General features: G+C 41.2%; 1 protein-coding gene across 1 annotated transcript in view; it reads left to right on the forward strand.

Moving 5' to 3' along the window:
• The window catches only part of PTPRT (protein tyrosine phosphatase receptor type T), a 451,382-nt gene that overhangs the window by 415,384 nt on the left and 14,419 nt on the right, over positions 1-21,579 (forward strand). The window contains exons 21-27 of the mRNA XM_068419550.1: positions 5,468-5,555; positions 13,146-13,222; positions 13,760-13,796; positions 15,171-15,268; positions 17,043-17,159; positions 18,499-18,653; positions 21,145-21,280. Coding sequence (XP_068275651.1) covers positions 5,468-5,555; positions 13,146-13,222; positions 13,760-13,796; positions 15,171-15,268; positions 17,043-17,159; positions 18,499-18,653; positions 21,145-21,280 — 708 coding nt within the window. The remainder of the gene's footprint in view (positions 1-5,467; positions 5,556-13,145; positions 13,223-13,759; positions 13,797-15,170; positions 15,269-17,042; positions 17,160-18,498; positions 18,654-21,144; positions 21,281-21,579) is intronic.

The raw sequence follows: 21,579 nt of genomic DNA on the forward strand, positions 1-21,579 counted from the left end.
TCTTGTGTAGCTTAAATGAAGGTGGAGTTTTCTAGTATGCTCAAACCTCTGGCTCAGAACATGTTCAGCTGATCTACTCTTCCAACTCCATGTGAAGAGAGAAGCAGAGAGTAAACTGCAAAAATGAAAGCAGCCCTCCTTGCCCCTCCAGCTCTTCCCCCCAAGCTGGAATGACCAGGAATGTAATCCAAATGACAAGAAGAAACATGACATTGGGGAGGAGTTGGAAGAGGAATATACATTTAGAGGAGAGAGAACAGAAGAGGGAAATAGCATCAAACATATGTGAGACTTTGCTCTAGCAAGCGATAATTATAATGAATGTAGTAAGCTTGTGGGAAGGCAGTAAGCAATTAATATGCATAGTGGCATTAAAACTACTTAAAAATAACATAACAGCTGTGAAAAATAAGTTACTTAATGCAAACAGCTCACTTTTCCACCCTGCAAGTAAGAGTCCATGGGGTTGGTAACATTGATGCTGGGTTTTGCTGTAATTGAGAGGCAATCTTTTCCTGGTTGTCACTAGGGAGTGTTTTTTTAATCAGATGGCATCAAAGACTGTCATAGCAAATGTTTCTGGTAACTGTATGTTAACCAGGCCTAGTCACTCATGCCCCGCAATCAAGCACACTAATTAAACTATCAATGGAAAGAGCTCTGTTTAATATTGAAAAAGGGTAATAATTCCCTTAGGAGATTTACTTAGCCCCCCCTTGGCCTCCATTTCCATGAATAGTACCCAAAACTTCACTCAGCTCAATTATAGATGCCCTAAGATCTAGTTCTTGATGTTCAAGAAGAAAACAGGTGCTGGCATATATGTAATTTTCTGGCACTGGCATTGGTAATTATCAAAATAACACATTAGCATGAAAAATGTCAATGCAACTTTCAGCTCCACAAGTTCTGCCTTTCCCAGAAAGTGCTATCTACATACGTATATAATGATGATGACATAGATTTATATAATATAGAGATTTCCGTATATAGATTTGCATAATCCCTTTCTTTACAAGAAATAGCCTGGAGAATGCCACAAGCTCTCAAATCACACGCACTGCTTTACCCTTCAATCAGAAGTAATTTGCCCAACGTAGCAGTCGTTTTCAATGGTGGAATTTGGTTTTTCGAGCATGGGGCACAGGCAGCACTTCAGCTCAAATGGCTTTCAGCCACCACCAGCAATAGCACAAATGCGGGGAGGATGTCAAGGAGTGTTATAACTCCTGGAAGGCAGGAGGTTTAAGTTGGTTGAGTGGTATCTCAAGACTGGAATCTGGAGGAACACAAAACTGCAAAACTGGCTTTGCAAAACGTTTTGCAGAATAGTTCATAAAATCTTAAAAAAGAATTTTGTCTCTTTTAAAATGTGTTTTCATACACTAATATCAGTGTCACCTCAAAATATGTTTTTTTCTTCTAAGGAGCTGATTTTCTACTTACTTTGCAAATTCATAGCATATATTACAGCCTATTTAGTGGCATGTTACCAAATAATTTTACTCTCGTGAAAAATCACTTTGAACGGAGTGTGTCAGTCACACATGACAATCTCTTACCTCTGTACATTCTCACCTCCACTGAGTAACCTGGAAATTGCATTTAATATTTGTTTAAAATACACCTTCACCTACAGACCATTAGAGCACAGCCAACACCTTTTACCGAGGACACCTCGAAAAATATTTCTGGTGCTTGCATCTTGCACGTAACTCCACTCTGAGATGAAAAGCAGGATGTGATTGTGTAAGTGGTGTCACTGCTGGTGTGAAATGGGTGATAACTGCGTGCATGTGTGAACGTGGGAATCTGTCAGCACTTGCGTGTGTGTTATTTTGGGTCTGCCTGCTGCACCTGAGGCCAGTGTGACTTGGGCCTTTTTGGCTGCTGCTTCTGTTCAGCAACAAAACGTGTAGACCACAAGAGAAAAATATATCACTGGCACTGGCTGTCGATAGCACTGTTTGGGATTAGGCAGAGCTGCAAATGTTTAAATGGGACACGTTTAAATGTCACCTGTTCCTTTTTCAGACCATATCAGCCCTGATTTGTTGTGAGCTGCGGGACTAGTCCCACAGACCTACTGTGAGCACCAATTAACTGGCTGCAGAGATAATAAGTCTAAGTATCCAAACTCATTTTCCGTTATGATTTAAGATGTCACTAAAGTACATTCTCCTGCTGCATTACTGAGAGCATTTAGTTATTTTGGACTTTGTGGCTCCTTCCTCAACATCTTAGCATGGAGAGTCTTCAGCTTATTGAAGTCACCTCTGGATTTTAACCCTTTCATTTCTATCTGGCTACACATCATCTATGTGGTCAAAAGACCAGATCTGGTGGTTTAGGCTATGACATGACCTTGCAAAATGTTTGGCAGCAGGTTGTTACTGTAGATGCTGTCCTTGGACGATGTTGGCTTAAGGCTTTGCTACGGACCTGAATGGGGAACCGAGCTGACTGAAATATTTCTTCTCAAGTTATTCTTTTATCCAAAGCAGTTTTTAACCCTGGGTCACAGCAGAGTTGCGGGAACAGTTTTGCCACGACTGGCTGCAGGGAGAGGGCCAGGACTCTGTGTGAGGCTTTGAGATGAGCAGCAAGACTTTTAATTGGTGTTGTTGCCTTTGGCAGCAATACTGCAGCATTGGAGTAGATCAGTGCAAATGAGATTCAAGTTTTCATATTTAAGTTAAAAACAAACAGCAAACTAACTAAATGCATCCATTGGAAATTTAAATTGGCTTGCAATAAGCCTGAATTTAATGTGAACACTTTAGGTTTGGGCTATGTTGCTTAGAAAGCTTGATTGAGATGAAGCTGTCTTTTAGAGATCTATCCTTGTAATTTCAGATAAAAATCAGATCAGTTTAGTTTAAAAAGCATCATTGTAGCATAAGTTCCACTACTGGGGAGATATTTCAGTATCAATTTTACAAAACTTCTCTAAAAGAAGTAAGAAAAGCCTGAAAATCAAGTCCAGATTTTTGAACACTGAAGTTTTGCAGTTGTTAAACCAAAGAAAGGAGAGGGTTTCCTGTGAGTTGCAGATCAAATCCCAATGCCTGAGTGATCTATCCTGACTTACCGTTGCTGGTGATGCACAAAGAAACAGAAATATTAACCCTTTTTGCTATTATAGATTTACAAAACATTAGGTATGCTCCTCCTTTTCTGGATGCAACCGGACTGTAATTGATATTTTTGCCTTTGTATTTCTAATGCAGTTTCAGTTCTTGGTGCTGCATTTTTAGTCATCTCACAGAAAATCTATTTGTGCTGTACCACCCGTGTACATGCAGTTATTCCAATTTGTTCATCTGGTGTGTATAAAAGTAGGGGTACAAGGTACACCTCTGCAAAGGCAGTTTGTGTTCCTCACCAGCCAGAGCTGTGCTTTCTCTCTTCAGAGATGGAGTTTTCTGTGAAAAGCAGAGATTTCTTTGGTATTGAATGAGATGAAAAATCCTGGACTCTTAAATCTTCGGAGGCTATATCAGGCAAATATAAAAACATCAATTTCAATGGAGAATTTCATGTTCAAATCACATTAAAGGATAGGGTTTGTTGAAAAGGGATTTATTGGACCTGAATGTATTTTCTTTGGCCAAGATAGCTTCTCCCACGTGGAAGTCATGAGAAAGGATTTTCTTTTTTCCCTTTCTCTCTTGTTTTCCCCCGTTTTCCCCTGTTTCCACCTTTTTTTTTTTCCCCCCCCCTTTTTCCTTTCAAATGGCTGTGATTAGATGTCTAACGACTGTTGCCATTCTCTGGTCAATCTGCTGTAATTTCATCTTAGTGGAAAAATAAGACACTTTTTTCCCTCAGTCTTTGAGGATGAAAATGAACCTTCCTCACCTCTTTTCTTTTACTCAGGGATTTTTTTTGTTGTGTGTGGGTTTGTTGGTTGGGGTTTTTTTGCTCAGGAGATGAGCTGCTATTTGGAAACAGCTGTCTGTAAAGGAAATACATGTGTGATCAAAGCCCTCACCAATTACAGAGTTATTACTCTTTCTCCTGGGCTTTTGAATAGGAACTCGCTGTCCCTGTCTTTTGTCAGCAATGCTCCTGGCAGTGCTGCAGTGCCTGACATTCCTGGAACCCCTCTGGGGGAAATTCACAACGATCTGGCCTGCCAGGGGTTTGCTCATATTAAGTTTAATTGTAATGTCAGTGTTGTAGATCCTAATAATTGTGTCTCTGTGCTATTGCATTCAGGCACGGTAATAGACCTAGATGGCTTCTGAAGATGAATATAAATTAATTTTCTAGCCCAGCTGTGTCAAACTACCCGCTGCTAGCTAAGGCAGATATGATTCTACAATGATTGTGGTGTAAAAACCCAGTAATTCCCTAGAGACCATAAATAATACAATTTATAATGTTGCTGTTGTTTTTAGTAATGTAGGATCGTGTTAGAGAGTAGATCTCGGAGGAGGCAGATCTAGAGAGGAGATTCAGCGGGAGCTGTTCTTCTCCCCGCCTGTGTTTTCGGCACAAGTCAGGGCCAGGCTGGCTGCAGCCCACGGCAGCGGGTTGTAGGTCGGGGCTACCTACGACCGGGAGCCGGTGCCTGCTGCTTTGGTGTGCCAGTGCCGACATCCCCGACCGCCCTGAGACAGGGAGAGGGATCGTCCTCCTTGCAGGCAGTGCAGGCCAGCTGCCAAGGATGGCAAGGCCACCCTCCAGCCAGATCCCGTGACAACTGCAGTTTTCCTGGCCGTGCCTTGAGAATCCTTCCTGGACGTGTCTCAAGGGGAAAGTGGCTCATTTGAGTGTGTTCACTCAAAGTGGCTCATTTGAGTTATAGGACCAAGCTATAGGGCAGGGTAGCACTGTGTGCTGCCAGTTTCCTTACTCCATCCTTTCTCAACTGAAAGAGCAGATTTTAGGAAAATGACTATTTATTTTCATAGTTTGTGAGCATGTTTTACCTCCTTTTACCTCTCTTCCCTAGACATGATCTAAAACTCTGAGCTTTTTTATTTTCCCCACAAGAAAACCAGCTAGTGGTTTGTATTGCATCACCCCATTATTAATATAGAAATAGGTGGAACCACTGTATCTGTTTTCATCTTAAATATAAGAGACTGAGCGCTGCATTTCAGCCATCTGGGTTTTTCTTAGAAGTGTACGTATGTGAAGTCTCCACAAACCCTGTTGTACAGGGGAAATGAGATTACCCTGTGACTGTGCAGCCATAAAGAAATTCCCCTGATCCTTTTAGATCTGAAGTAGCAGGAGGAAGATGATTCTTCGCTGGCAGAAGCCAAGAGATGCAAACGGTCTGCACCAAGCTCTGCTTTTTGCATTAGTGGATGTGCCCTCTCCTCAAGAACAGCTGTTTGCTTGGTTCACTACTGAATTATGCAGTGTCTTTATTTTTGCCCTGCTCAGTCGTCTTAATCCACCTGAAGGCATTGGCCAGATTTTTATAAACACTCTGCTGTTGTTTATTTTGTAGGCACTACCCGAGGGGCAGACGGCATCCTGGGATACAGCCAAGGAGGACGAAAACCGCAATAAGAATAGATATGGAAACATAATCTCCTGTAGGTGTAAATTCACATTGATCTGAGCTTTCTGTAAGATTTCATAAGCATCCTGTGGAAAAGAGTGTGTTTGAGAATCTCACTAAACGCTGGTTTACAGTGCTGAGCACTCAGTAGTTCAATCTGTTTGTTACAGGCTATGTTTCTGTGATTTATTTTATTTTATGGATTTTTTTCATTGTTCTACATAAAGTTGTTGCATGACTTCACATTTTTTTACACATTTTCTATCTACCTTGCTTTGTGCTTAATGTTTGTAATTTAAGGGCTAAATCCTTTTGTCAGATTTTCGCAGTGGGTGACAATGTCCATTTTTACCACATAACCTGGAGCTTTCAGTGCCACGAATGGGAGCACAAAAGGAGATGCAGATATAACATATTTTTAGTTATGGATCAGAGATCAGATTTTCTCCTTCCTTGTGATCAGTAACTAGTGGACCAGTCACTGCTTGTCCCCAGAGAGCTGGTTTGATGTGTGGGACAAGCTTAGCTTCTGCCTCAGAGTCACAGTAAGGCAGCTGAAAATGCACTGAAGCTGCTTAGCTTTACCTCTTTCAATAACCAATTACTGTTGATGTTATAGGAATATTGATACATCACAGAACTGCAGGGTGGTGAAGGACTCCATAAAACCATTTAGGTCAGCTTTATTCTCCAAGCCAGGACTAGATTCGTCTCTTGTCATTTTTATTAGATATTTGTGAAGCCTCTTCATAACGATCTCCAAAGTTGAGCTTCCCACAAGCTCTCCAGGCAACTTACCCCAGTGTTTCATTATTCTTTATAATGGCTGGGGAGAGGAGATGTGAGAAGTGATTCTTTTTAAGGGCTGTAGAGCAGCACCAAGTTGGAGAAGCCAGACTTGAGACCATCAGAACGAAAAGTAAGAATATAAATGAATGTGCTGTAGATTTTCGTGACTGGATAAATCTATGGAATGCTATAAGAGCAAAATTAAGTCATACTGAGTGATGCATTTAGTATTTTATTTTTTCTCAGGTTAAATATGTATTTCTTCTAGAACATACAGACTTTACTGAAGAAGTAAAAAAAACCCACAAAAGTTGGCCACAGAGAAAGATCAGCTCACGCATATCTTAACAACTCCTCTCTTTCTTTTAAGACTTGAAAGAAATTATTCATGTAACAGGTTTTGGGGAATGGCACAGAGCAGCTCAGTTCAGGGACCCCATGGCAAAGGTGAAGAAAGCTGAAAATGGAGATGAGGAGTTTGAGCCCTGATCTGATCCCACTTCTGCAACAGGATTTCTGCGTTGGTTGTGAGCAGGTCACGAGTCCCTTCAGCCTTTGTTTCTCTGTGGGAAAATGGAAGTGATCATACTGGAGTGTTAAAGTTAGCGTGAAAATCATCTTCCTTAACTTCAGCTGCCTAAAAGCTCCACCTCGCTGTAAGATTTGTGTGTTCCTAGTGGCAAAGAGATACCTCCAGACGGAGGTTCAGTTACCTGTCTATACGATTAGCTTGGATTAAATTAGTCTAAAACAGAGGAATCATCCAGCTATGGAAGTGCCGTAGTATGATATAAGGAAGGAAACGTGAAAGATACTTTGTTTCTCTGTATGATTTTGAGGAAGCAATTGACATAATGTAAAAGTGGAGGTGAAAAGAGACAAGACTGTGTGCAATAGCCACCGTCTAATTTATGCTGAAGGCGGTCACAAAGAAAACGTTGAACTCCAAGTGAAAAGTGAGAAGAAATTAAAGAAGCAAATCGAGGAAGATAAATGGGATTTTATCTAAAGGGAAGGTGTTCTCAGAGATGGATTGTTGACTAACGGAGAGTGATGTTAGCCTGTTAGCTATAAATATAAATACAGTAGCAATACAGATAGGAGGTGATGCACTCAAATAAGGAAATGCAAAATGTAATCAAAGCTAAGGAAGAAGTGTCTGCACAGTATAAAACATCAGAGGAGAAGCTCAAGTTTGAGGGCTGTTGGGAAAGATTTCAGGATGAGGTTGAGAGGGTAGAAAGGCATAGATAAGGAAAGCAAGGTAGTGAAAGAGAGGAAGGATGCAGAAAAGTTGAAGGTAAATAACAAAGTTGAGTGGGTTTTCTTTGCCTCAGATATGTGTGAAACAAAGAGTTTGAGGAGGAGGCAAAAGCTCTTCAAAAAGACAGCAAGGAGAATTTAGTGATATGCAATAACGAGTGATAAATTAAAATGGAGTGAAATCTTTGCCTCACTTTGAAGAGGCTGGAGAGAAGGAAGGGAGGATGCCTAAGGAAGGAGCATATAATTCATCAGACATTTTGTAAAACCAGTGGGAAATTATCAGTGGTGTCACTGGCTAAGCCTTGAGCCATACCCTACTGATGGGTGACGTTGGGCAACTTTCCTGAGAAAAAGCAGCGACAGGATCCGGAATAGAGAATTGATAGCAGAGCTGGGAATAGCAGAAGAGTAGTTCCCTCGGGGCACATAATGAAAACGAGTTGTGCTCAGTGGGTACAAACTGTGCCAAAGCCTGAGCAGAGGAGAGGAGGTAGAAAGTGATTGCACCTTTAGCTGCTTTGTTGTGCTAGAATTGTAATTGCTGCTAAAACCCCAAGTATGCACTGATTGCTCTTACCAGTTTATTTGGTAAAAGGCTGCAGATGGCAATTAACGTTATTTATTTAACCACAGTTGTCATTTCATCATCCCTGGAACAAGATATCGCATGCTTTTTGGGGAGTGAATTGAAAAGTCAGGTTTTGATCTAACTTTTGCAACTGCTTCAGAGACTTTTGTTAAAATGTGGGTTTGTGAGCTCTTGCAATAAGTAACATTGCTCAGTGAATCACAGCAGATTAGATCTTGTCTTTATGGCCTTCTGGGTAATAGTACATTTACAGGACTGTTTTACTCGGCTCACTGCTTTCCCAGGGCTGTATTAACATCGTGCCTCTCTGTGAAAACCTAGATCTCACTGCCAGCCCCAACATCTGCTGTTCTTACATTTGCAAACCAAAACTGCAGATGAGACTGCTCTATTCCTGGAGAGGAGATACAAGAGAGCTCTAAGCTCTCCCATGCTTTAAACCTCAGCTTTTCAGGTTCCCTTCAATCAACAATGCTGGTATGTTTTATGGAGAAAAGGAAAAGTTGAGGAGTGGATTTAGGGTCTGTACAACCACAGAAATCCACAGTTGATGGTGGAAAGATGCACTGTAATTGCACAAATTTGCCGTGCTGGAGGGAGCTGCCCTACTTGAACTTTGTGCTATATCGGCAGGATCCACGAGCTTTGCTCCTGCGCTTGGGGTATAAAAACTGTAAACACAAAGGTAGTTGTGGAGATGCAAGATTTTTCTTTAGGGGACAAGGGTAGGTAGTGGATCCATTTATGCGCTGAAGCGAAATATTAAAATTTGCTGTAGAGTCTAGATATTGAGGCCTTCAAAGTGCATTAGCAGTGGTTGTTAGGGGAGAGATTCTGGGCTTTTGGGTTGAGCTGAACCCATTGTGTCGAAGAGAAGACATCCAGAAGCTGTATGGGACCTTGGGTTCTATTCTGCTTCTCCCCACCTTCTCCAGATTTAGAGCCATTACATTATAAGAGAGTAAAAAGTCTCAGATGAGAGCTGAGGAAATACAGACAGAGAATTGTGTTTTGCTTCAGCTTACAGGAGTGCACTCTCTTTCCCTTTCTTTTCTCTGTTTACTGAGCATAATATCACAGGAGGAGCTCAGCACTCACAGGGGTGCTTGAACCGGTGCTGCTTTAGACACGTCCTCCCATCTGCAGTGGAGCTTTACCATCTTCGCACCTTAGGCACCATGGTTTAAAGTCTTGTGATGGTCTATTAAAAACTATTGAGTTGATGACAAAAGGCAGTAGAGAAATTTGCTTCATTTCCTTCATGCTCTGACTACTATGCTTTGGGTTGGAAGACTGAATTAATCAGAGAATTTTGCGGTAGAAGAAACGAACAGAGACTAACAGAGGTCTGTTAGTGTTGGATTTAGAATAGAAGTCTTTTATCCTTCAAGCATTTTTATTCCGTGGTTTCTTCTGTAGCACCTAAACTCTTGCTTGTCTGTGCAATGTCCATGGTACGTGATCCTGAGAGGATGGAATATATCACACCTTGCTATTATCCAGTTCTCAAGGCACAGTCCAGGATCAGTGGGGGATAGAAAGGGGAGGACAATGTGCCTTGGGAGGGCAAATCATCCTTCTGTACCAGCGCTGGGTTGAATCATTTCAAAAGATGTGTAATTTCTCCATTGACTATGACTTGATAGCCAGTTTAGACTAGCTGCATAATATTTAGATGGCGAAAATTGTCTGAGATAAATCCAGTGCTGATGTCAAAATGAGATAGGGAAAAATTGTGATGATATTTCCAATGATTGCTAATGGGAATTTTGACAGAAGTTTGAAACGATAACATTCTTGTGCTAAAATGGGAGCACAATGCTTTTCAGTGAAATTCTTGTTGTTTTTGAAATCTGTTTTAAGACCAATTTTCAGTCAAAGTAATCTTCATACAAATTTAGAGTTCTGCTAACTTGCATACAGACTATAGTAAACAGGGAGAAATAAAATCATTTATGCCTTTGTTAAAGTCTGTTTCCATTTTTTTGCAGTACTGAATGTTACAGACGTGCAGTTTTTCTTCTGTTTCTCCCTCCATTTTTAAAGTTTCTTGTAATCCATTTGTAACACATGGTGATACGATGTCCGATAAATTTACAGAAGAGTTGAGCAACACTTTCATTTCAGTGTGCCAAATACGTAGTCTTCTTGGCTAATGTAGTCCAGTGGAAAGGGTGCAGAATGAGAAATAAATTCTGACTATTGGAAGAAGATATAATGAAGACATTTGCTGTTCTTTAAAAATCCCTTTAAAGCCTATAGATGAAAAAGCTACATACAAGATCATTACTGTTAGTAGCATAAGTTGCATTGGTTTTTGACCTGCTCCGTTAAAAAAAAAAAAAAAAAGCCAAATAAATGTCAAAGTTTGGGGGGAAAAAAAGAGATTTACCGGGTAAGTTATTTCATGAACTTTTATCCAGACTGTGCTCCTTAACTTATGAACAAGATTAAGGACACCATTAAGATGTCATTAACATTTTGTGTGCTTACCATACACACAGATTCTTTTTCTGCCACACTGTTCACACTTATAAGAGAAATAAATCTCCCACAGGAATTAATCTCATTTTTGTAAAATATGCAATGAAATACTTTTAATTCTGTCCTCCTAATCAAAGTTCAGCCAAAAGTATTTTTCATTTGGTCTCAAAATATAATTGGACCTAAACCTGAATGTCTCCTTTTTTTAAAATACCATTAATTTCCAGTGGCCATTTCTTCATCCTTTACTGTTCTTCACAGATAGAATAACCATATTTGGCTTAAAGGGAGAAAATCAACAACTTTTTACAGTTACAGAGCATCTTTTCTTTATCAATAATTGTCTTAAATGCATAGACCTCTTCTGCAGTCTCCTCGGATCTTTCACAACTAGCTCCCTCAGGAGATATTCATCCTGTCTGCTTTAAGTTTTTAACTAAACAGTGGCTCAAAGAGCTGAAAGTTAATTTTTGGGTTTGGTTCTATTAAATGAAGAGAGGCAGGTTCTTCCTTAAGGGATTCAGAGCACTTCAGCTACGCACTATGCGTAGACAGTGTCTTTGTCCCACTTAAGAAATCAACCTGAGGTTCTTTTTACCTGTCATTAGGGTCAGTTTTGATCTCATCACTTTTTAGTTCTATTGTGACAATAAGTCAAGACTTCCATAACGTTGTTATATTGTGGCATCACAAGAGGAGTTAGTAAGTGTTCCCTTCCCAGCCATTAGCTCTAGGGTCATTCTGTGTGATTCTCAACTAGCTTTGTTCGCTGCCTTGAATTGCAAGTGTGAAATTGTCTACGGGAGATTTTGTGTGTTTCATGTAGACGTCTGGTTTAATCAGCTCTTTGTCTTTGCGAATTGCTCTAAGTGTAAATTCTTTTGTTGTCTAACCACATGATTTCCTGCAGCTCCCAGTGCAGTTGCCTTCGGTACAGGTAATTGTCTAGAGTTGGGAACATCATCAGCACTTTGAGAAATATACCTCCTTCCACTGTGTCTACAAAGGTTATGTTTATTAATACAAATATAGCAGAGCTTTTGATGGATTCACCCCTGTGACCTTTTTTTGAATGCAAACATGGGATTTGATAAATACAGCAACGTGGTTTTATTTTTTCGGTGTGAAAATCTCACCCAAAGAATGAACCGAGTATGAGAATCATTGCTTTACATAACCAAATGAATATTTAATATCTATCCAAATCTTGGTTTTCAGAACTGCATGCACATCTGTCCTCACAATTATTATCTGATTCTACATTTAATTAAGTGATGACTAAAACCCCTTTTTGACTGCGTTACTGCAGAATCACACCTCGTATTTTTATGTTTCATTGCTATGATTCTTTTTAATTGAATGTAAATCATGCTTAGGCCCACATTTTGCAAAGTGTTTCTAAACATTTAATGCTTTACTGACTGAGACCTGGGCTCTACATAGCTAGCAGAGAGGAAATAAACTTAATGGACTCTATATTATACTACTTTAAAAAATCCTTTACAAATGAGCCCAGCATGGCCAGCAGTGACCTCTGTAACCCAGTAGCCTTTGCCAAGCAACTGGCCCTTAGCAGTTCTGCAATTAATGGCACACCAGTGCTGGGATTGCCAGACTGAATCAGCTCAACAGCCCAGCTCGCAGAGAATCTCCTTTGACAGAGCCCAGCGCCAGCTGCTCCAGAGAAAGATCAAAATATTCCCGTGGTGTAAAATCGTGACATAATCTGCCCGCTGGAGTAGTTCCTTTCTGCATCTGAACTGTGGAGCATGCTGGGAGATGAAAAGATTGATATCTGTTATTTTATTGCCTTATCTGAAGTAACTTTGAGTGTCATCAAAAACATGAACATTTCTAATTCTTTTTTTAACACTGCATCGGACTTTGCCTTGATGCCGTTTTGCTGCCCTGAGTTCTGTGGGTTGCCTGAAGGAACATTGCTCTGATTTCGTTTGGTATTTCCTTTCGGGTTTCTGGATTGCCCCGTTTGTTACTTGCAGGATATCATTTGCCATTTCACCCTCCTTAATGTTTTATACTTTGGTCATGAGCTATTTATTTTTATACTGACCTTGACAGTTTTAGCTCTTGCCTCAGTTTCCATAGATCAGATGAAGCCAGGGCAGCTGTTACTTCCAAGCATACAGATGGCTTTTGTAATGGAGATACATCCTGCAAAGATCTGGCCTGAGACCCCCAAACCGAGCAACATTTGTGGTCTGTGTAAAGCTCTGTAACAATTATGGTGGCAGCAGTGAAGTTAATGAATACAGAGTATGAATGAACACTAACCTAAGGATCTAAACGTTACATCTGTGTTTAAGATGTAATGTAAAAGAAAGGGCTTGTGGGAACAGGAATAGCTCTGATATTCTTTCATTTTTTTTATTATTGTAAGTATTCAATTACCCACTTTTAGGAATCAGCAAATAAAATAAAATACTTAGAAACTCCTCTTTATCGTTACTGTCACTTTTTCTTCTTTCCTTCTTTCAGATGATCATTCAAGAGTGAGATTGCAGCTGCTGGATGGGGACCCTCACTCTGACTACATAAACGCCAATTACATCGACGTAAGGCTCCTGGACATTCCTGCTGTGACAAACACTCCTGCTGACAAGTCTGCGTAGGAATTTGGTGCATCTTACATAGGGACAGACTGTTGATCCGATATGAGTGACAGCTGAACATTACACAAACGTTGTGTTGTGACAGGGAGAAGGTTCTTGGTCTCCAGTTTATCTGTGTGACCAATGTGGACAGATGGAGATTTCCTATGTTTGACAGATCCACCAACATAAGTGGCGTGTGGGCTAAATGACATATGCAGAAGTCAATATCAACCCCTCACAGTAGCATTAGTAGATATCTGAGACTTACCGACTTCGTACAAAGTTGCAGGGCAGAAGGCGTGTAAATAGATTGACATATATTTTTTTTTAGTGTTATAAAATAACATTCAAAAAGCATCCTCCCTCGCACACACAGAATGATTAAATGAACGTGCGTTTCTGGTACGCATCTCCTAAATCTTAGGAACACAACAATGTTCAGAAGACTTTCTTTAATGGATTAAAAATACACCGTCACATATTCTCTTTTTTTTCCAGGGGTACCACCGGCCTCGCCATTACATTGCAACTCAAGGCAAGTTCATTCTTGTATGTCTGAGTATTTGTAAAACCACTGCTGTTTTAAACTGTTGTAAGAGCTGTTTCTAGGGTGGCATCTTCTGTTTTGGGGAACATCTGAAAACTTGGTATAGGGGCACAAAAGGGAAGGTTATAGGATGTTCCGAGGTATTTATGGCATTCAAATACAAAACCTCAGCTACAGGAATAAAAAATGCTACAGACTTAGAGGTGGCAGTTCAATCTATAATGTGTCCTTGGTGCATGAAGTATGAGATTAGAACTAAAAGGGACTTAACGGAGCTGAGGTTTACCTTCTGGAGTGAAGTTATTTGGGGAGGGCAGTATGAATAAGCCTGTGACTGATGAACTTTTGCCTATTGCGAACTAGTAGGAAATGCATTTGAACGCCACCTTCTGTAAGTTTCCTGTGCCTTTAGGGGAAAAAAAAAGAAGAAGAAAAAACCAACACAATTCAATGCTGAGAGCTATCCATGTTAGATGAGAAACCTCCCTACTCCTGTTCTTTACAACAGGGTGCTCTTTTCCTGTATCACTGGCCTTACTCTTATGCCGTGACCACTTCCTCTGCCATTATTTGTCCTCATTTTTGTGCATTCCTTACCTGCAAAAGTGATGTTCACAGAAATTAGTGTATTCTTAATATCTGCTTTATGACTTCTTTGCTGGCTTGTCCCTCTTGAAAGAGTAAAGAAGCGTATTAGAATAAAACTGGCATCTGAGGATGTATGGGTATAGGGAATGCAGCAAGGCAGAGAACATGGAGGATGGAGTATGGACAGAGTGGGTGAAAGGAGTCCATGGGAGGATTTTGTCTACACTGTAGAAGAGAGGAAGGAAACAAGGTCAGATGGAGGCTTTAGTCTAATAAACCGCTCGTGAGTACTGCCTGCTTGGCTGTTGGAACCTGAAATGTTTCTCTGTGAGTGAGCTTCAGAAAAGGGCTAATTTCTGCATGTTTCCTTCCTCCTTCATAATTAATAAAGTGTGAAATGGAGGAATTTTAGTGCTGCATCAGGTACAAATTTCAGTGCAGCCTTAATTACAGACTCGCAATAGGGTGCCTCCATGTCCCATCACTTACACATGATTACCTACGGGAACTATCTGCACTATTTACAATACAGGCATCACCTCTCTTTCCAGGGTGCTAGAACCTTAAATACCCACTGCGAGGAAGGACGAGGTGTCTGATCTCTCAGAGACCTTGAGGCTGTTCATGTCTGTAACCCTGAATCACAGAGGGATGCTCTGAAAGAGAGCGTGGGATCCTCTGGGAACTGGGCAACGGCTGGGGAACAGCTGAAAAGAGTTGTTGGCGTTCGATACGCTCTCTTAAGATGTCCTTTTGTCTTTTCTCCTGCCCCAGGGCCGATGCAAGAGACAGTGAAGGATTTCTGGAGAATGATTTGGCAAGAAAACTCTGCGAGTGTTGTCATGGTCACCAACTTGGTGGAAGTGGGCAGGGTAAGGGTACCACCTTCCCAACATATAAAGCCAAACCAGCACTGGGTGTAACACCGTGCTGATGCTCAGGCAGGCTCAGCAAGTGAAATGCCTTTTGCTTGTTGTAGTAAGGGGATGAATGAAGCCACGCTGGGTTTTTCTCTAAAATGCTAGATTTTGTAATATTTAGCCTCTTTCCTTTCAGACTAATAAGGATCTTGTTCCTGGTGTAAGTCTTGGCTTTAGCAGAGTTATACAAATTTATGCTAGCTGAGAAGCTCTCCTTTTTCAGTACAGAAGGAAAAATGTACTTCTGTATTAATTACTCTTTATCTGTATTATTTGCCTACTTCCCTACCCACAAAAATCTAGAGGGGTGAGAACATATGAGTGGTGTTCAAACTATCAAAAGAGCTCTTTAAATGACAGTTCAAAGCCTAGGGTTTCCAGTCACTTCAGAAGGTCACTGTTCCATGGTGGTATGAGATGGTGGACAGCTGGATCCTGGGGCCACCCAGCAGCGTTGGCCTCCTCAACACCCACCACTTCATCCTCTTGGACCCAGATGAACCAGGAGCCCCTGTGTCAGCACAAGGCAGTTGCCAAAGCCCACGATGGGAGCAAACGTGAATAACTCAAAAGGCGTAGGCTAGACTTTAGGGAATAAGAAGGCAGCATGTCTGGGGTGACTCTTCCCAGCATATTCTTCCCACTTCTGGTGGTCATTGGTTTAGAGACATTCTCAGCCAGAAACTGAAGCTCTTAAAAATTTTGTCCTGATGTTTGTCACCTTCCATTGCTTTGGTACTAAGAAAAAATAAATGATCGTTTACTCACAGCTATTAGTAATTCAGCTGCTTTGTATTTGGTTTCCTTTAGATCTCATAGTTGAATGCCAGCTGGTTCTGTTCATTTATTGTTATTCATTCTATTTTACCTTCTACTGACACTTCAGTTTGAAATAAATGCCTCTGCGTAAAAAAAAAAAAAACAACAAACCTACATTAATCATATTTAATATTTATAAAACCCCTTCTGATTATGACTGGAACTGGAACATGAAACCTGTTTTGCAGTAGCTAATTGCTTCAGCTTTTAGGTGCTGCTCCACTCTTTCATGCTAAAGCATTTAATAACTTGATAGTCTTTGTTAGGCTAAATATCCCTTCCAGAGCTTCACAGCCTTGGCTTTAATTTCTACTATTAGTTTTGCGCATGGCTTCTACAAGTGGCTAAACTTGGGATATGTTTACGTGATTAGATTTCTTTCTTGAGCCTTACCTGAGGCCTGTCACAGCTGGTAAAATGCTGAGTTTGGGTCCACATCTGATAAGGAAAGCTTAGAGTCAAATTTAGTGTATCAACAAGTATCTCACAATCCCTATGAACTGAAATTCTTTGGCTAAACTGAGAGAGTTCAGAATTACAGTAGCAATAGCAAAAGCACAGATTTTTCTCAAAAGGGATGGTGGTAGTGACTGCCAGGTATTCTGTAAACCTGGTATATGGTCAGGGCATGTATGGAAATTTAAGGAAGACTTTCTTAAAGAAGAAGAGCTAAGTGCATCCTTTTCATTTGCATTCACAACAGAGGAAACTGAAAAAAATCTTCCCTGTGGTTTCTATATATGGTAAAGGAATTTTGATGTAATTTATGCAGTTAATTTTGACAAGGTCTGTACATCAGAAGAAAGCCCAATTTGCATTGGCTTCAGCTTGAAAGTGGAGTAAAATGTAGGTCAGCTCTGACTCAACTTGAGCTAATTCCTCTCAATATTTTCTTTTTTCCCTCCAGGTAAAGTGTGTTCGATACTGGCCAGATGACACAGAGGTCTATGGAGATATTAAAGTCACGTTAATTGAGACAGAGCCATTGGCAGAGTACGTCATACGTACATTTACTGTACAAAAGGTAAGGAAATCTTCAATCAGCTGAAATTTTGATACAACGCTTAATTTGTGTTCAGAAATGTGAACTCTGGGAAACATATCCGGAATGCTCTTGGAGATGGGAGCTGTTACTATTTGGACAGGTTTCGCTTCAGAAACCTAAATTTTTGACAGAGATTGCAGTTTTGGACAAATAATTTTACATGAACATCTTGATGTAGCCACAAAAGTAGAATCCACAGTGCATGAAGTTTAAATGCATCCAAAAGCCAGCAGATAGTTGATGGTGTGCCAGGAACAATAGCTGTGTTGTGTTTCACAGCGGCAAATTACAGATGAAAAAAGGTGTCGGTTAAACTGGATGCCAGGTAGAGTCCCCTTTCAACAGAAATAAAAATATAATAAAGGCAAGAGTATAAAAATTATCCCTAGCTTGGCAGGATTCGGAAGATTTTTGTTACCTGTAATTAGAAATTGGAAGTCTAAGTGTCAGAGTATTCCAGGTATGTCCAAATCACTCTCCAAATGCTCAGTAGGTGATTTTAAAGCTTTTCAAAAATTCATGCTAAATGAACTTCAGCCACACTGGGAATATTGTTCCAGTTTTCCAATACATCAGCTCCACATTTCATTAAATCACTGAAAACTCGGTAAGAAATGCTAATGCCAAAACCTGACAGGTTAGAGGGCCTGCTGCTTAATTCCACCTACATTTCATGTACGATAAAATGTCACAGCTAACTGACATTTCTGTGTTACCCTTTGCAGGGCATATATAAGTGGTGTCAATTTTCATGTACCAATAACTTGATCTCACCAGAAAAGCCAAGTGATGCGTCTGGGTACCAGTTTCTGCCCTTCTCGCCACCAGCTGTAATCTCAGAGTGAGATTTTTTTGGCAGGAGATGGCAGAAAATCTACTGTTGCCTGGGGCATGCCCACTCTCTAGGTGTTCATTCCCCAGGCTGTTGCTTCAATGCCTCAAAAAGGATTTAAGAGTGATTTCTTGATGGTTTATGGCCATAACACCAAAGGAGGCTGGATAAGTGCAGCCATGGTATGCTGGGGCTGAAGTCATGCTGTGAAGTTCCTAATTAGCTGGATTTGGACTCTAAGACCACAGGTTTAAATTGGGAGCTGGCATTCACCTGCATAGTCCTCAGTTGTGTGTTACCCACATCATTTGTAATTGGAGTTCAGCTTGAAACCTCTCGGAGTGAAAAGCAGCACAGGGGCACGTTCCCATATAGAATGAGAGCACAACGCTTGTTCAGCCCTCAGCGTGAGGGAAGGGAGCAGGGATCAGAATATGCTGATTGCAGTCTGATGGAAGAAAAATAGAGGCTGTGTTGTCTCCTCAGAAAGGCTACCATGAGATCCGAGAGATTCGGCAGTTCCACTTCACCAGCTGGCCGGACCACGGGGTTCCTTGCTATGCCACGGGCCTCCTGGGCTTTGTTCGTCAAGTGAAGTTTCTCAATCCCCCAGAAGCAGGACCCATTGTTGTGCACTGCAGGTATGCGAGCTCTTTGTCTTTGAGCCTTTCCTCCATCACCTTTTTCAGCTTTTTTTCTTTTTTTTCTTCTCGTCTGGCAATGATCAACTGTGTTTTCTTTGTTTGAGAGTACAATTTGTGGGTCTCACCAGGAAACAAAGTGGAATTTGGTTTTCTTTTCTAAAGTGGCAGCTCTGGAGCTTAGCTGGCATGAATTGGAGATGATATAAGTAGGTCAGAGAGGGCCATTTGAATGCAGAAGACTCTCTGGTGGCCTATACTCTCTTAGATGCTCATAGCAGAGCTGGGAAAACAGTAAATATCTGGGACAGCCATTCCAGTTGTTATCTGTAACAAACCGCACATGGCAGAAGGGACGATGCCTACAAAAAGACAAGGCTGCCGATGGGGAATTTCAAAGCAACTTTGCTTTTCCGTGCCCACATGCGCTGCAGTTCAGCTTTGTACCAGCATCCATAGTCTTACCTGAAACGTTAGTCTGTCTGCTTGGGTCTGGATGCCAACTGTTGCGCACCTTGGTCTCCTCAAAGCCCAGGAGCTGGAATGGGAATGTCAGGCTGAAAACCTGCCCAGTTCCTTCCAGCCAGTAAATAAAAGGGGAATGCTTGAGGAAACCTCGCTGCTTGGTTTACAGCTGTGAAAATTTAGACTGTTGAATCACCTGCTTGCTAACTCCCCGGCTGCTGCTGGTGAGGGCTCTTCTGCACTGGCTTCTTCCAGCTGAGCTTAAAGCCTTACTGTGCAAGGCTCTGTATGAACGTGTAGGAGAGTGTCCCTGACATGAAGAACTAACAGTCTGAGGTGGGATCAGGCATGGTGCTGGTGCTGGGAGAGCAGACACACACAGACTGGCGTTGGAGTTAGACGACTTCAAATGCGAGGAAAGACATTGCTACAAAAACAGAGTTGGGGTTTGTAGCAGCTACTTCTGCGGTGCTCAGGGCACAGCTCAGGGCACGTGTTCGATAAAGGAGACGTGTCTGGAGAGCAGAGCTGGCTGTCCCAAAATCTCACCCATAATCAATGCACAGGCAATTACCTCTAAGTGCCATGCTGTGTGATCAGGAAGAGAGAGAGAATGCATCCCACAACCACTGTAAAAAGGAAAATCAATTAAATCTTACCTTTTTAAAACAGTTTTCCCTTGGGGGGGTGGTTTGTTTTGTTTTGGGGTTTGGTTTTGTTGGGTTTTTTTTTTAGCAAGCAATTAATCAGTTTTATAATAAAATACAGCTAAGCCTGAGGAGCTGGCAGAAGGGAACTCATTCAGAGCTCAGGGCCTGAATTTGCTACCTTGGTGCCATGACATGGGTCTGGCCCTGGGAGGAGTCTGAACCTGACTCATTGTCACCAAGAAAGCAAGGAGAAATTTTTCATCCTTCACATCTTAATGAATAAATGCTATTTCCTCTCGGTTATTTATCTGCTTTTGAATTTTAATGACTTGCTTTAAGTGGTAATTACCAAATTCTCCTTACCGACGCCTGGCTGGATAATATCACTGTTCGATATTTATGAAGTGCCAGGATCCTCTAAATATAGAAATGTTATAACTATTTGTTAAAATTCTGAAAAGCTGAGAGATAAAGGGAGAGGAAATGCCACTTATTCATTAAAATTCTGCAAATGAAAAATATCTTCTCTCTATTCAGCAGTTGATTAATCTGGTCCATTAATTTATGGTCATTCATATCTCCTTGCTTTCGGCTCTGCTGGAGTTTTCATGCAGCTGAAGTTTTCCTGATTTGAGCTGAGTTTTCCTTCTTGCTTCAGAGTAATGTGAAGAGATGTTCTCCTCTCTCTATCCTTCACACCTAAACAGCTTGGATGATTTCCCAGGAGGGAAGGAGGACACGATGACAACATAGTTTTGCAGGAGATGGTCTAATTCTTGCAAGCAGCAGGGAGCTCTACACTGAAGGTTTTGAGTAGCCTCGAGCTCCTTTCTCTATAATTTTACAATCCACAACTTGAAATCAGCCTCCTCAGGACTCAAACTCCTCTGGATTAAAAAGGGAAAAGAAACGTTTGAGGTGGAGACCTGAGCCCCTTTCATCATGCCCACATGAGTAAATGTGTACATGCCTTTTAAAGAGTCCCATGGAAGAAAATTTCTGGAATTGTGTCTATTTGCAACCTGGAGGCTGCTCTCCCACATCGTGTGTGATGAGAGGTGTGAAGGTGAACTGACCTGTAAAATCAGAATGATTATTTTCGTAGAGTAATTTTCTTTGTTGATGATGTTCAAGAACACAAAGCTGCTTTTCCTGCTACGTGGGTCCATTTCCCTTTCAAGAAATATTATTTTACCTCATTCTCTTATATCCTAAGGTAATTTAGCTACACAAAAAAATCAGCCCATTAGGGAGAGGGAGCAGATTCCAAGAGAAGACAGCTGTGTCTGAGAGACAGTTATTTTCTCCTCTGTAAAGCCCTGCTCCTCCACAGTCCCTTGATCATGCAGACCCTTATTTTTTTTTTTCTTTTCTAGTGCTGGGGCTGGGAGAACAGGGTGCTTTATTGCCATTGACATCATGCTTGACATGGCAGAGAACGAAGGCGTGGTAGATATATTTAACTGTGTGCGAGAGCTGCGATCCCAAAGGGTCAATCTGGTGCAGACAGAGGTAGGTGCCAGCAGGTCTCCTCTTCCGATGTACTGCTTTTCTGTCAGCTTCTCTGCTCAACAGGAGCCCAGCAATTCATTAAGTCAACACTTGCTTCCTCTGTGATGTGATTATGCAGAAGTTTCAGTGGCCAAGCATGACCAGCTGTGCACCGAATCACATTCACTGGCAGCTGCTCAGGGCCTCCAAGACAGGAGAGCAAACCTTGAAGTTTAGGTCTTAGCGTTGCTGATTGATTTTACTCTCACAGTAGAAAAAAGCTAGCTCCTGAATCCTCTCATGACTCATTCATTAGGTGT

Source organism: Nyctibius grandis, chromosome 28 (genome assembly GCF_013368605.1).
Source record: "Nyctibius grandis isolate bNycGra1 chromosome 28, bNycGra1.pri, whole genome shotgun sequence".
NCBI lineage: Eukaryota > Metazoa > Chordata > Aves > Nyctibiiformes > Nyctibiidae > Nyctibius > Nyctibius grandis.